At 36.5% G+C, this 16535-nt stretch overlaps 1 protein-coding gene across 4 annotated transcripts in view; it reads right to left on the minus strand.

Annotated features, from left to right (window-relative positions):
* LOC106081756 (homeotic protein antennapedia) overlaps window positions 1-16535 on the minus strand; it is a 527471-nt gene that overhangs the window by 31381 nt on the left and 479555 nt on the right. Inside the window, exons 6-8 of one of the 4 annotated variants that reach the window (XM_059362105.1) lie at window positions 13352-13390; window positions 12918-12956; window positions 12436-12652 (exon numbers count right to left, since the gene is read on the minus strand). In XM_059362105.1, coding sequence (XP_059218088.1) covers window positions 12436-12652; window positions 12918-12956; window positions 13352-13390 — 295 coding nt within the window. The remainder of the gene's footprint in view (window positions 1-12435; window positions 12653-12917; window positions 12957-13351; window positions 13391-16535) is intronic. The other 3 variants (XM_059362106.1, XM_059362107.1, XM_059362108.1) reach the window with 3 other exon arrangements.

The raw sequence follows: 16535 nt of genomic DNA on the forward strand, positions 1-16535 counted from the left end.
CGGCTAGCTTTACTCCTTCGAAAGTTAGCGTGCTTTCGACAGAAAGACGGACGGACCGACAGACATGGCTAGATCAACTTAAAATCACATGACGATCAGGAATATATACACTTTATGGGGTCTTAGACGCATATTTCGAGGTGTTGCAAACAGAATGACGAAATTAGTGTACCCTCATCCTATGGTGGAGAGTATAAAACATGAACATTCCACTAAGGAACAGGGGCTAACTTCTCACATATCATTGAGTGCAGTCCGATTCAAATTTAAGCTCAATGACAAGGGGCTCCCTTTTTAAAGCCGAGTCCGAACGGCGTGTGGCAGTGCGACACGTCTTTGGAGAGAAGTTTTACATGGCATAGTGCTTCACAAATGTTGCCAGCATTAGGAGGGGAAAACCACCGCAGAAAATTTTTTTCTGATGGTCCCGCCAGGATTCGAACCCAGGCATTTAGCGTCACCGGCGGAAATGCTAAACTCTGCGCTACGGTGGCCTCCTAAGACAACTCAATGTCTCAAATTTCGGCAAAATTAAATAAATCGGCAGATCGGTCTATATATATGGGGACTCTGTCAAGACATAGTCCAATATAGTCTATCTTCGAACTTAACCTGCATATGGTCAAAAAAAGATTTGCACAAAGATTCAACTCAATATCTCTATTTTTAAAGACCGTAGCGCGATTTCAACGGATAGACGGATAGAAGAACGGGCGGAAATGGCTAGTTCGTCTTAGATTTTTACGACGATCAAGAATATCAGACGATCACGCCGCAGAGCTGTCGGTTCTATCGGCTTGGACGAAACTACCGAAGAACAGAGATTAGCATATCCGCCTATGATGCCGACTTGCTGGATTAGAATCCCGAAATAATGTTCAGCGGTGATTATCCCCTTACTTTTGCAGGGGACATGCATATGCAAAAACACCATTCGGACTCGGCAATAAAAGATGTATATTCTTAATGAGAAGTTCCTTTATGGAATGCTTATAGGAAAATTTATTTATAAGCCGAATTCTTAGCTCTTATGTTACCTTTTTATTCCATATGAGTTAAGTCATTTATTATGTAAGGAAACATATATGTATAGTTAAAGTAAAATAACGCTTTGTTATTATACCAATCACTTTTAAAGGTGTTTAGCTTTCATAAAAATGCTCTTTAAGAAACACCAACAACATATTTTCTTTCCTTACCATTTTTTGTGCCATTTCTCCAACCACATATGGGTTGTCACTAAAGAATCACATTTTGTGTATGCGAAGAAAAAACTGCATATCTTATACCACATATTATGTATTCCTTTCAGATGATACAAATTTTCGTAGGACAACTCCATTCATATTCTCACACACTCACTCCGACATACACTTACAAAGAGTCAGCCTTTGGCCATATCTTCGATGTCAGCCATGTACTTAAACATGAAATTATTACAAAATTGTAGCAATACAAAAGAAAAATAAAAAACAAAATCCAACCTATACAAGAAAGAAAAAAAAAGAGACAGGCAGGGCCACAGTACAAAACACTTGTTGCAACAATTTGTTGAATGTCGTTTAAAATTTATGACCTCAAAATGTAAGGAAGCGAAATCAACTGTAAGTGGAAGCGTGAAAGCGAGGCACAGAGATTTGTAAAGCTTAAAATTTCCTAAGCTAAAATGTTTGTGATGTGGAAAATGGTTGATCAAAGGCCAAAAAGAAAATAAAATAAATTACAAAGAAAGAAAATGAATATTTAATTACACTTTAATTGTAGGGAATTACGAAACAAAAAAAAATTACATTTATTATCGCATGAGATAAAAAAATTGTAATTTAAAAAAAATTAAAAGATCATAACAGCAACAATGTTGCCAAACTAAAGAATGCGGAAAACGCAAACCTCTATGCCATAATTTGTAACATCTAAATCTTGAACATTTTCTAACTCTCTCACAACTGGAATTGCCCTAAACGATCTTGGAAATATCAAATAACTCAACTGTTTTTGAACAACAGCAACAACAACATCTGTGTTTTTAGCCACAATAAAAGAAAGAAAATTTATACGAAAATCTTTTTGTACACGATCTTATTTAGACATCTCAATTTAAGTAGGAAATCTGCTAAAAGAAAAAAAACTTTTATATTTTGTTAAAAAATCGTGACCCTATAGGTTAAAAGAACTGAGAGCCAACAAAAACGTCAAACAAAAATACTTAAACCATTTTAAGAGGGTTTCCGTATTTGGCACCATACTAATATTTTTCTTTTTTCGCTTGTTTATGGCTAGTCTTATTTTGGGGTTTTTATTATTTTTTCTTGTTTTCTTGTTTCTCTGTGTGTGCGTTTGTGCTTTGCCAAACATATTTTAGAACTTAGTCACGTTTGCAGTACTAAAGCTGACCGTCTTTGGAAGTCAGCAAGCATATAGCCAGCCCCTGAGTGTGCCAATGTTGTTGACTCTCCACAAGCTTGTGCATATCTGTCTCTCTTTGGTGATATTGGAGACCCATAGATGGTCATTTATAATTTTAATGGATACAAGCAACTTAAACAGGCGTTAAGTGGTTTTAAACGACAAAAACACTATGGGATAGCAAACGAAAATTTATATCCAGTCAAAAAAGTTAAAAACTGGCTAAAATTCAACAGAATAATATCGAACAGAACACTGTTCAATGGCAATGGTAGCTTTTGGCTGAGATAGAGATGGAAATTTGCAGGTAACCCAATAAACAAAGTGAAGGTTGATAAGTTGAAAATGACCAGCGTAAAAACCTAAGACGATCTAGCCATGTCCGTCCGTCTGTCTGTTAAAATCACGCTACAGTCTTTAAAAATAGAGATATTGAGCTGAAATTTTGCACAGATTCTTTGCAGGTTTAGTTCGAATATGGGCTATATCGGAATATATCTTGGCATCAGCCCCATATAGATCGATCGGCCGATTTGGGGTCTTAGGCCCATAAAAGTCACATTTATTATCCGATTTTGCTGAAATTTGGGGCAGTGAGTTGTGTTAGGCCCTTCGACATCCTCCGCCAATTTGGCCCAGATCGGTCCAGATTTGGATATAGCTGCCATATAGACCGATCTCTCGATTTAAGGCTTTGGGCCCATAAAAGGCGCATTTATTGTACGATATCGTTGAAATTTGGGACAGTGAGTTATGTTAGGCCTTTCGACATACTTCTGCAATATGGCATAGATCGGTTTAGATTTGGATATAGCTGCCATATAGACCGAACACCCGATTTAATGTTTTGATCCCATAAAAATGCATTTATTTTCCGATTTTGTCAAAATTTGGGACAGTGAGTTGTGTTAGCCCCTTCGATATCCTTCTTCAATTTGGCTCAGATCAGTAAAAATTTGGATATAGCTGCCATATTGACCGATCTTTCGATTTAAAGTTTTTGGCCCATAAAAGGCGCATTTATTGTCTGATGTCGCCAAAATTTGGGACAATGAGTTAAGTTAAGCCCCTCGACATATTTCTGCAATATGGCACAGATCGGTTCAGATTTGGATATAGCTGCCATATAGACCGATCTCTCGATTTATGGTTTTGATCTCATAAAAAGCGCATTTATTTTCCGATTTTGCCAAAATTTGGGACAGTGGGTTATGTTAGGCCCTTCGATATCCTCCTTCAATTTGGCTCAGGTCGGTACAGATTTGGATAAAGCTGCCATATAGACCGATATCTCGATTTAACGGCTTGGCCCCATAAAAGGCACATTTAAAATTCAATTTCACTGAAATTTTACACAGTGACTTACTTATGTTAGGCTTTTCGACATAAAGCACTTAAATAGAACACTGCAAATAGGTTTTCACATACATTTTTGAATTATGTATTTTCAACCGATAAAACCGATGTGGAAATCGAATTTACAACGCCAATAAAATCGATAATCGATTTTAAAAACAAAATTTTTTAAATTATTTTTAACGATATTTCTAATTAAGTGGCATTTTATCGCTTATTGTAAATAGAAAACTTAAATGTGATATCGATTAATAATTCGACAACGATTATAAATAGCATATCGATTACAAAATGAAGAAGAAGAAGTTACGTTAGGTTAGTAGAATATAAGTGCCGGGTTTTATTTTAGCCCTATCCATTGCAAGTCATATGTTCTGTATAGAATTGCAATGCATAGTAATACTGGAAAGTTATCGATATCATACTACAACCGATAATAATAACCGATTAATCGTGATTTGACCTGCATAGTACCAAAATAAAACACAGCATATATTAATTTTATAATCAAAGTGGAGTTTTATCTTTATCCTTTCCATATTAACCGTATACGTTATTGCCACTGCTTCTCAGTTAAAGTCGATAACTTTTACTGGAAAATATTATGTAGTTGAAACGGACAAAGACCTGTCATGCCGATCACAATGACTGAGACGTCTATTCTAGCCAGCGACAGTTAATCACCAGACCTCTTCAAGTTTAGATCAGGCCACATAATTTAGGAATGGCCCAGTCCCTTCTTTGTGACCATCTGTCATTCGTTGCCCTTCGGACGTGATCCTTCCGTGTCGCTTGAGCATACCCACAGATTTTCGTTTCCCTGGAATGTGTAGTGTAGTTCCTAGTTTCGCTAACTCGCCCACTCCGCAATTCTCTGTGATATCTCTGTGGCCCGGCACTCAAGACAGATGAATTTAGAACTGTTCAGACATCTAGTTGAGAGAACTACGGTAGTCGAGGGTGGTTTTTTGTTCAGAAATACGTTCTCCAGGGATTTAATAACTGTCTGAGAATATATTTTTACCAATCGTCGTTATAACATTACATCTTAGCCATTCCACAACTTCTTTAATTGCTAGTATCTCCACTTGGTACACATTGCAGTGGTCGGGTAACATTCTCGATATTACCAGTCCAAGTTCTTGAGACTACCCCCAAAGGCCACCTGGTAGTCTAGTTTGAAACCATCCGCATAGAATTCTATGTAGCATCACAGCAGTGGTCATAGCTATTTGTCTAGCCACTATGTACAGCGGCATTAGATGTAGCATTAAATTCAGTGCATCAAATGGTGTCGCCCTCAGTGTGGCTGTAATGCACAAACCAGTCATCCTTTGGATCCGACTGAGTATTGAACAGTAGTTGGACTTTTGAAGTGATAAGGGTGAAGAGGTTCAAATTTCATAACAAATATGGTTCAAATGGGTCCTTGACCTTATATTGCCCTTCTAGCCACCGATCCTTCTTAAACTCTGGAGGGTATTTCACAGTAGTAGGACTTTTGAAGCAATAGGGGTGAAATGATTCAATTTTCATGACAAATATGGTTCAAATGCGCCAATGACCTTATATTGCCCTTCTAGCCACCGATCCTTCTAAAACAGTTTGATATCTGTTCTGTTCCACATCCATATCCTACTTTAACTGGGTTCCAAAATCCGACCTATGATTTAGGTCGAATCTTTTCGAAGGCAAAACGAATTTGTAGCTTCCCCACTGCCTATCTTTGCTGGGTTCCCATCCCGACTTGTGTTACGATTTAGGCCGGATCTTTTTGCAGGCATGACGTCTTTGGCAATTTTGTTGCAGGCAAGGCTGGTCATTGCAACCAGGGCTACAATGCGTGAGTTAAAACTTGAGAATAAGCCAAAGCTTAAGAGTGGCAAAAAATAAGCATGAATGAAAAAATGAATTTTTTTGCACAAAAGGATGAAGCAGTAAGTCCAGCTCCAACAGCAAGCCCATGACAAACCAAATAAACAGAGACAAGCCAGAATAACCAAAATCAACATAAAGAAAAAATACCAAACAAAAAAAAAAACTATATAAAAACGCGAACCGTCGTGTTCCAAAGATTAATAAATTGATGGCATCCATTGCACATAACGTGTAACTAATGGCTGTAATCAATTCTGCTTTACATCTCAATCTACAAACGAAACGGTGCAAAAACAAAAATAAGGCAACAGAAAAACGCCACAATACAAATATAAAAATATCCCTGCATCATGAGGCTGGAGATGCGGCAGCAGCAACACCAGCACAAGAAAAAGGAGGTGAAGTAAAAACGACAACACCACAACGAAATTGAAGGCAAAACAAATAAATGAGAATCCTGTATTATAGCTAAGTACAATACTAGATACTAGTATCATTCTAAATGATTGGCTGAACCAAAAGGAAGCAGAAGTAGGCTGGCAGGAGACAAGGCAGAGCTGGCAGAGAGTAGACAGCACACATTAACACGGGAAATTGACATATGTTCGAATTTTCCAAAACCAAGATAGTCATTCTCAAAAATTTTTTAAGTGGGGGTTTTTCCTTACAATGGCATTTGCTGACAAGTTGAAAAAGGGGAAAAATTCCCCATAGCAAAATTTTGCATTAGAAGAAGTAAAGCATGTGCGTCCTAATAAAATATCCATTCGATTAGACATTAGTTGAAGCTAAACATTGGTTTGTGGAATAAAAGTGCTCTCTTTTATCCTGAGTCAAGATTTCAAATCTTTCAAAAACTCACAAACATCTTCCTTGCCATCATCTAACACTTCATAATAGTGTGCATGCAATCCTCACCGCCTACATTGAGATTAGACACGCTCTAGTTTCCACATTTTCTACCATGTTCTATTTTTGGCGCATTATCTTAAGAAGCCGCCTTTTTTCAAAACATCCTTTTCCTTAGATTTCTGCCTGCATAATTGTAGCTGCTAGTATTATCCTTTTCAGCTAGTTAAACGCTCTTAATCCCATTTTTACCAGAAAGCAAATCCTTTATCAGTTTGCTGTCACTGCTACAATTTCACTTTTATTGTATTTGCAAACTGTATTATGGGCAAATAATCCGGCAAAAGAATAGCCATTGTGCAAATGTGTTGTGTTGCTAGCTCTTTTGCAGTTTTTGAAAATGTCAGGTATTCCATGTGTCGCCGTCACCGTTGATCAGTCGGTGTTTAAAATTTTCCCAACTATTGATCGATTGGTAAAGGCCCATAAATTTTCTCTTTCTTTATGTTTAAGGCATAGGATGTACATCAAGGTTAAATGTAAGAAGCAATTTATTTAAAGTCAAGGTTAAAAGGATTCATTTATATGCCGAGTGTATGTGTGTGTGTATAATAGGGGTGTTGAAATAAAGAAATGTTTAAAAGATAAATGCCAAGTGGGTGGTGTGCAGAAATTATCGACTTTCAAGGAATTTAATTAAATAATTTGAAGTTTTTTGTTTGAGTTCAAATTAATCACCAAATTCTTGAGAAACAAATTAAGCAATTTCATAAGGAACATGTGTTGTTAGATCGGTTAGAAGCAGTTTTGACCTTAGATTCACTAGAAAAAAAATATATTTTGCTGACAACAACAGTGGTTCCGGTTGCTAATCCAAGAATATATTTTTTTGTATTTAATCATATTATAAGAGAAGAGTTGGCAATATTGTTAAAAAGGAATGCGGGCTTAAGAAAGTTGGGTCAGGTCATCATGGCAGCCTGACAAGTTTCATCCCTTGCGATATTACAGTAGCCACGGACCATAGCCTTTAGTGCAATCGAACCCACAACCACGGTTGCCAGATTTTTTTGAGACATATCCCCAAAATTCCGAACAAATTTCCCCAAAAAATCCCTAAATAAAATGTTTTTCCCCTAAGAAAATCCCCAAGGCAGGCTACTATTAAATCTTCATAAAATAGATAAAGAAAATATTGGTAGGGTGTTGGGAGTCCAAACTATTTCAACAAGCTCCTAAGAGAGGTTTAAAAAGAGAAAGTACTCTTAAAAAATCTTACTACAATCCGACTGAGCGAACAAGGCCAAGGATAGGTTATAGGGGAATCTCCCTACGATCCGAGCTAGCGAACGAGATACATGGCAAGTTGTAGGAAAACTATAAGAGCTACCAGCTGTGTAAACAAGCTCAAAAGAGGGGGGTAGAGAAAGGAACAAGCCAATCATTTGTCGTGCTGCTGACCCGAGGCAAATTCTTGACGACGAACAGCAAGATCATGGAAAGGTCTATGGGGAGACTGTTTACGAGTAATCAGTTGAGGCGAACCCAAGGGAGGCGGAGCTAGTCCTCTAAACTCGGAGATACCAGATACCGTATTTACGGCCGTAGTCTAAGGAGGCGAAAAACCTTGTCCTCGATTCGAAACTAAAAGAGCTGTGCGTCTCCTACTTCTACGCTAGGGGAAAATGATTCACTGGATGTACACCGCCCTCATGAAACCAGTGCTGACATATGGGGCAATAGCATGGTGAAAGAAGAAGTACTGACAACATGGAGTTCACGGGAGATTTAAGGTCCACATTGCAGAAAAATCTACACGGATCTAATGAAACCAGTGCTGACATATGAGCACTAGAGTGGTGGAAGATTGTGGAGAAGAGCACTGGCAACAGGGAGTTCCAGAAGGTGCAAAAATTGGCCTGTGTCGGAATCAGGGGCCGTTAAGTTTCACCAAGCGGGCAAATTTGATTATTGTTTTTTTTTCCCCAATGGATTGCTTATTTCAATTTCGTCATTGTAAGTAATAAGAAACACTACGTTCAAGGGATAGCTTTCGTTTCGACTGACGAACGGAGGGACGGAAATGAATAGATCGGCTTAGAATGTCAAGGCCACCAAGAACATACAATATATACACCACATCAATATTTCGAGGTGTTACGCTTTTTTTCTGCTTTAGTACGATGGACTAAATCTTATGCCTCCTATTGGAATTTCCCCTAGAAAATTCCCTATTGTAACCTTTTTCCCCATCAAAATCACCGTACCCCAAATAAGGAAAATTTTTCCCAAATCACGAAAAAATTCCACTGTTTGGGGAAATTTCCCTTAATCTGAAAACACTGCCCAAAAGCCCTCTACTGGTACTCCAAGCTAATATCTACTCAGGGAAAAAGTTATATTTTTATTTATTAACCTGAATAACTTAATATTAATAGTTTAGTAAGTAAAAATTGTCATTTTCTTATTTTTGTAAAAAAAAATTCAATTTTTTTCTCCGTTTTAAAAAAAAAAATTATTTTTTTTAATTTTCTTGTATACAGACCACTGTGTATACAGGTAACACCTTCTAGCGGAAATAAGTAGAAACTGTAGTTTCTCTTGTGTTAGCATAGCCACAAACCAAACCCACATTATATCTCGTGTTTAGATAACCTTTATCTAAACGGATCTGCTTATCTTTAAAACAGGCAGATATTACTGTTGATAAGTATAACAGAAAGATTTAAAAATTCAAAATGTCCCATATGTATAACATATAAAATACAAATAAATTCAAATATGTATATGTAATACATAAAAAAACCAAAAATATCTAAACTACTTTTTAAATCCAAATAAAGCTACACCATGCAATGTTTACACCAACAGGGATGCCAATTCAGAAATTTTGGAAAATATTTTTTTTTGTTTTCTTTTTATTCAATTTCTAGTTCGAAAGAGTGTAATTTAGAGGTTAATGCAGAATAGCAAATTTTTGGATTTTTTGATTCATCTTCAAGAAAATTAAGCAACCATAAAACATTGGGTGGCTGAGTTTAAATGGTACAGAACGAGCTGTTCGACCTGTTGAATTTAAAAAATAAAATGGTATAGGATGACCGTCTATTGAAAATTCGTGAGCTAGCTGAGATCACAGGCACGATATAGCTGTGAACACCACACAGGATGGAACATTGAGGTCCGATCTGTGTGGTGTTCATTGCAGACACGAGAAGCTTAGCTGCGCGCTATCGGGTACGTCCACATGTTGCGGATAGTGGATTGCTCCATACGGAGTAGCTGCAACAGCAGTCGCGGACAATCAGCGCCATCGAGTAGAGAGTCTCAGTGAGAGGGAGGGCCTCACCGGCTCTTGCACAAATACTGAGTGCCTATGATGCTCAATATGACAAGGCGAGTTTTTGGCGCCATTAAATAACCTATGGCCACCCTGTTCCCCCTGCGATCGGTCCTTTTGACTGAAACGAGTTTGCTTACCTACAGGAGCTTGACGACGATCGCCACCTCCACATAAAAACACTAGAGATATGATTAATAAAATGCACAAAATCCTATTGGATGGCCATTGAAAGTTCGGGAGCCAGTTTAGAGCACAGGCATTTCAAAAAGCGTTGTACATCACATTTTGACGGCAAAAAATGCCATTGAAAGTTCGTGAGCCAGTTTAGAGCACAGGCATTTCAAAAAGTGTTGTACATCACATTTTGACGGCAAAAAATGCAAATTTCCCCATAAACATTAAATAGAGGAACAGGCATAAACTGCTCATATATCAATGAGTGGTGCCCGATTCAAATTTTAAACTACCATTTTTTCAAATGGCATGGCTCCTCACACATGTCGCCAGCATTAGGAGGGGGTAACCTCTTGACCCTTGAATCAATAATTTTTTAATTGAAACCATTTTTTAATTAATCCATACGATCGTGATTGAAATGCTGGCAATTTTCAATTAAAAAAATTAATTGATTCAATCATTATTGTAATTGAATCTGAACATCTTTCAATTACGATCGCGATTGAAATTTTTGTAATTTTCAATTAAAAAATTAATTCATTCAATAATTTTTTTTAATGAATCTGAAATTTTTTTTTTCAACTACAATTGTGTTTGAAATTTTTGAAAGTTTCAATTAAAACTTTAATTGATTCAAACATTTTAATTTCAATCTTAAAAATTTATGTATATAAAATATGACTGAAAATTAATTTTTTTTTATTAATTAAACAATAACGGCCAAGACCACAAATTTATTTTCTCTTTCTTCTCCAGGCAGTAAGTTCTATGAATATTTTTTTAAAGGAATCGGAAATATTTTAGGACACAACAGCACTGTTTTCATTGTCAATTTATATAAATACTCATTATATATAGAAGCTAAAACTCCACCACAAACACTCTTTCGACCACCTTTTTAAATATATTTTTCCGTTTCATTTTTGGAAAACCCCCCGAAGGTGAGTGATCATGGATCCAAATATGAGCCTCAAATTCGTGTTCCAGGAGTTTTACATTTGTGAACCATGTTGCATCGAAATTGACGGTGCGCCCTATAAAGCTAGCTGTTCGCAAAAATGTAAATATAATTTTTGAAAATTTTCAATGACATTTTTAATTGATACAATTAAAAAATTAATTGGATATTTCGAAAATTTCAATCATTTTTTAATTAGATCAATTAAAAATTAATAGAAAATTTGAAAAATATCAATCATTTTTTTATCGGATCAATTAAAAAATTAATTGGGAATTTCAATAAATTTTTTAATTGAATATGGAATTTTTTTATATTGAAAATTTTTTCAATCACCTTTCACAAAAACTGTGATGGATATTATCATTTTCGTTATTGAAGCAGTTTCAAAAAAAAAAAAAAAAATTAATTAGATCAATTAATTTCGTGATTGAAACCGATTTTAATTTTTTCTGTGCAACAAAACATTTTTGACAAAAAAAAAATTTTCAATTTTCGAGTTATAGAACAATCCTTAACCACAGAAAAAGAGCACGTAAAGGTTTTACAATAAACAAAGTTACTTTTACATCAAAAAGTTGCAACTTCACGACTTACGTTTAAATGTTGGGGGAAAGGTAACACATTACTAGTAGCAGTAGTTTCTAAGAAAACGGATTTGTTTGTCGGAAAAATATTTTAAATGTTTAATTTCTTTGCGTGTAGAGAGCGTAGTTCTTATAGGAATACGATGATATTTGAATTATGATATAAATGATGTTTTTTATGAATTAAGTTATTCGGGGTGGCAGCACTAGTTGATAATTGTGCCCGAATATTATCAGTGAAAGTGGAAAGTGGAACTCAGAAACGAGCACCTTGCAGTGGGTGAAATTTAATATCATTATGCTTTCTCACAAATATTGATGGATATGCATATATTGTTCGTCGAAAATTTGTGACCAGCAACATATGATAAACCGAAAAGTGAGGGGAAACCACAGCTGAAAATATTTTACGGTGTTCTTGCCGGCGGAATTTGAACCCGGACGTTTGGGTGCAATAGGCGGGCATGCTATCCTATACACCACGATGTCAGTTATATTGTACTTCAAATCGTAGTTTTCGTAATGATTTTTAGCAATAAAGGTATCTCCAACGATTATATACGTTTACTGAAGTGAAGGAATGTGACTAAACCACCAATAACAAGTTAGACATTGCTCTTTGTTTTGATGCCTTCTCTAAACTTCTTACAAAACAGTGATGCATCTAATTCTCAAAAATATTAAAAAAAATCATTTTTATTTATCCTAGTTCTATTGACTTGGCATCCCTTCTGTTACAGTGCAAACATTGCAAAAAATAAAAAAAAAAAACACAACTCTAGCTCTAACTACACTCAAACAACTACTTTTTTGGGGTAGAAGAAGAAAAAATTCCACTTTATACGTTTCGTGGAATGGCGATCACTTTCCTTGACACTTACCAAATTGACTTCGCATCCAGGGATATAGAGGCGAAGGCATCCCTGATGGTTGCGAATTTGGATTTTGTGATGGTGGTGTATGCTGGCCGGGGTGTCCTTGGTGCATTTGTGGTGGTCCTTGACCCTGATGCATCATGCCCTGGGGTGGTCCACCCACTTGGGGTACGCCGGTTTGTTGTTGACCATACATGCCCATGTTGTGATGGTTTTGATGGACCTAGCGGAGCAGAGTTCAAAATAGAAACAATTGTTATTAGTTTTATATTTAGGAAGGAAGGAAACATCAAGACATACATTTTGGTTAAGATATTGCTACACTTAAATGAAATTTAAGAAAAAACACTACTGGTAGAAGGGGTAAATTATAAACAGAAAAATCTAACAGACGTAGTTAACGATCAATTAAGAATTTTTTTAAATTCTACATTTTTCAATTCATCTAATATTGGGTTATATACACAAAGTACTGAGATATGTCTTACCTCCGTAACATCGGGTACTCCGACATCATTGTAACCCAACTAAAATAGATAGTTAGACAAAATTGTCATTTGAATAATAGTCTTTCAATGATAACAAAATTAACAAAATCTAAAATAAACTAAATATAGAATTCCTCAGAAAACGAAATAAAACATGACTTGAAACTGGCAAGTGTTGCCAACTCTTTGACTAAATAGAGCACTCAAGGTTAATAATTCCACATAGCAATATGTGAAATAATTCATGGGGAACTGTTGCAGGGTATTTCATTTCTTCATATTCTTTTAAGAATTCATTATTCTCTTAAGAACGAATGAATGTTGAAGTTCTTACAAAACTATAACTCAAGTTCAAGTACTTATACATTTCAATCATGCTGATAGGATTCTTTTAAACAGAAAATTCTCAAGAAAAAAAAAAACAATTTTCTTACCTCCGTAACATCGGGTACTACGACATCATTGTAACCCAACTAAAAGAATATGTAGACAAGATCGGGAAGTGAATAAAGGTTCATAGAAAAACAGACATAAGAAGAAAACAAATAAGAAAGCTGTACAGAAAGAAAAACAAATGGAAAAACTAATCCCGATCATTGGGCTCCTAGTCGTTAAGGCAAGGAATGGTGGAATATAATTGAAGTCAATAAGCGTTTATTAGTTGACGATTTTTTGAAGACAAGGTAAGGATTGCAGTTGTTTGATGGAAGTAACTAGTTTGAGGTTTTATAAAGGTCATTGATATCAACATCAAAGGTTTTTGAAATTTCCTCAACATTGTGTATGTTTGCTTGCCTTAAACTAATTGGAGCTGGCCTTATTATTATTTGTCTGTAAGCTACCTGAAATGTGCATTGCTACAGACTAACTCACAGATACGACTTGCTCAACAAAGAAGACTGGGGGTTGAATACTGCGTTCACGGAGTATGCGGCCTCGGTGGCAAAAATTTGGGACTTTTGATGATCTAGTTACTGGGGTGATTCTCTCTATATTTTCACTAATCTGTGTAAGTCAGGTTACAGATAGATACTAAAAAAATATAACCATACCTCAGACCGCCCCTGTTAAGACCATATGTTCCAACTACGAGCTGAATAAATAAGGACTTTGCTCTTTATTAAAAACATAGTGTGTTGGTCAGTTTATCTATCTAACTCACAGCCACAGTTGCCAGATGTATTGAGAGGGATCCCCAAAATTCCAAACAAAATTCCCAACAGTCTCCTTATCGGCAGATCGGTCTATATAGTAGCTATATCTAAATATAGTCCGATCTGAACCATACTTAAGTCGGGTGTCAGGAGGCTAAAAATAACTCACTGTTTCAAATTTTAGTGAAATCGGTTAAAAAATAAATCTTTTTATGGGCTTCAGACCCTTTATCGGGATATCGGTCCATATAACAGCTATATCTAAATATAGTCCGATCTGTACCATATTAAGGTCGGATGTTGGGAGGCTTAAAACTGCGCACTATTCCAAATTTCAGCGAAATCGTATAATAAATAAAGCTTTTATTGCCTTCAGACCCTTTATCAGAAGATCGGTCTATATGGCAGCTATATCAAAATATAGTCCGATCTGAACCATATTTAGATCAGATGTCAGGGGGCTCAAAATAACCCACTGTTTTTAATTTCAGCGAAATCGGGTATTAAATAAAGCTTTTATGGGCTTCAGGCCCTTTATCGGGATATCGGTCTATATAGCAGCTATATCTAAATATAGCCCGATCTAATCCATATTCAGGTCAACTGTTGGGAGGATTAAAATAATCCATTGTTGCAAATTTCAGCGCAATCGGGTAATAAATAAAGCTTTTATGGTCTTCAGACCCTTTATCGGGAGATCGGTCTTTATGGAAGCTATATCTAAATATAGTCCGATCTAAACCATATTGGGTCAGTTGTCGGGTAGCCATAAACTACTCACTGTTTCAAATTTCAGCAAAATCTGAAAAAAATAAAGTTTTTATGGGCATTAGACCCTTTACCGGAAAATCGGTCTATATAGCAGCTATATCCAGATATGGTCCGATTTGGCCCGTTCAAGATCTTAACCAGCGTGCATCAAAAAGACTTATCTGTGCCAAATGTCAGCTGAATATCTCAATTTTTGGAGGCTCTAGAGTGATTACGACAGAAGGACGGACAGGCGGTTAGACGGACAGACACATGGATCGTTAAATCGTCTTAGAATTTTACGACGATCCGAAATATATATATACTTTGTAGGGCCGGGAATTGATATTTCGATGTGGTGGAGGGTATACAAATACTACTTGCAAAATTTAAGACGGTAACAATTGCGTCTTCAGTTTACTTAAGACTTCAAATCGGGAGATAGTTTAATTCGTTTTATATGGGAGCTATTATAAAAGGTTATAAGCCGATTTGGACAGTACTTGGCACGATTGTTTGAAGCCTTTTCAGAACACTACATCCATTTCAGCCCAACCGTATATAAATTGCAGTTTACAGAGGTTTAGAAGTCAAGTCGATGGAGCACATTTTATGGAAGCTATATTGAAAACTAAGGAACAGAGGTAAAATTCTCACTTATCAATGAGTACAGTTCGATTCAAGTTTAAGCCCAATGATAAGGGGCCTCCTTTTTTTAGCCGAGCCCGAACGGCGTGCCGCAGTGCGACACCTCTTTGGAGAGAAGTTTTACATGGCATAGTATCTCAAAAACGTTACCAGCATTAGAAGGGGAAAACTACCGCTGAAAATTTTCTAATGGTCTCGCCAGGATTCGAACCCAGGCGTTCAGCGTCATGGGGAGACATGCTAACCTCTGCGCTACGGTTTGCCTCTGTTCCTGTTCATGGGCAAAATTTATATTTGCATATCGAAAACTGAACCGATATGGCCCACTTGCAAATGACCTAAAATTTGAAAGAGATAGCTACATTCGTTCCAACACTATCGTGATTTTGACAGACGGACGGAAGGATGGACATAGATAGATCGACTTGGAATTCAATACCATCAAGAATGTATACACTTTATGGAGCCGCAAATTAATATTTTGAGGTGTTACGAACGGAATAACTAGATTAGTATGACCGTGGGTATGGTATTAAAAGATATTTAAGAATTTTGGATTCCCCGCCCTTCAATTGTTAACATTTCCAGCTTTTGTACGGTGGACTAAGGCCTATGCATCATGATGGACTAAGACTTATGTCTATCATGCAAATGCAAACTTCTCACATATCAATGAGTACAGTCCGATTCAAGTTTAAGCTTAATGATAAGGGGCCTCCTTTTTATAGCCGAGTCCGAACGGCATGCCGCAGTGCGACAACTCTTTGGAGAGAAGTTTAACATGGCATAGTACCTCACAAATGTTGCCAGCATTATGAGGGGTAAACCACCGCTGAAAATTTTTTCTGATGATCTCGCCAGGGTTCGAACCTAGGCGTTCAGCGTCATAGGCGGAGATGCTAACCATTGCGCTAGGGCGTATATCATATTATTGTAAGATAAGTAAGTAAGAAGATAAGTTTCGACGGAAAACACCAGTGCAGGTGAATATTCTGGCTTTTAAATCACAACTTATCCAAAGGTATTGGCCAGCACGAAATGTAGAGAAAATTATACTAAATTTTCA

Source organism: Stomoxys calcitrans, chromosome 2 (genome assembly GCF_963082655.1).
Source record: "Stomoxys calcitrans chromosome 2, idStoCalc2.1, whole genome shotgun sequence".
NCBI classification, from domain to species: Eukaryota; Metazoa; Arthropoda; class Insecta; order Diptera; family Muscidae; genus Stomoxys; species Stomoxys calcitrans.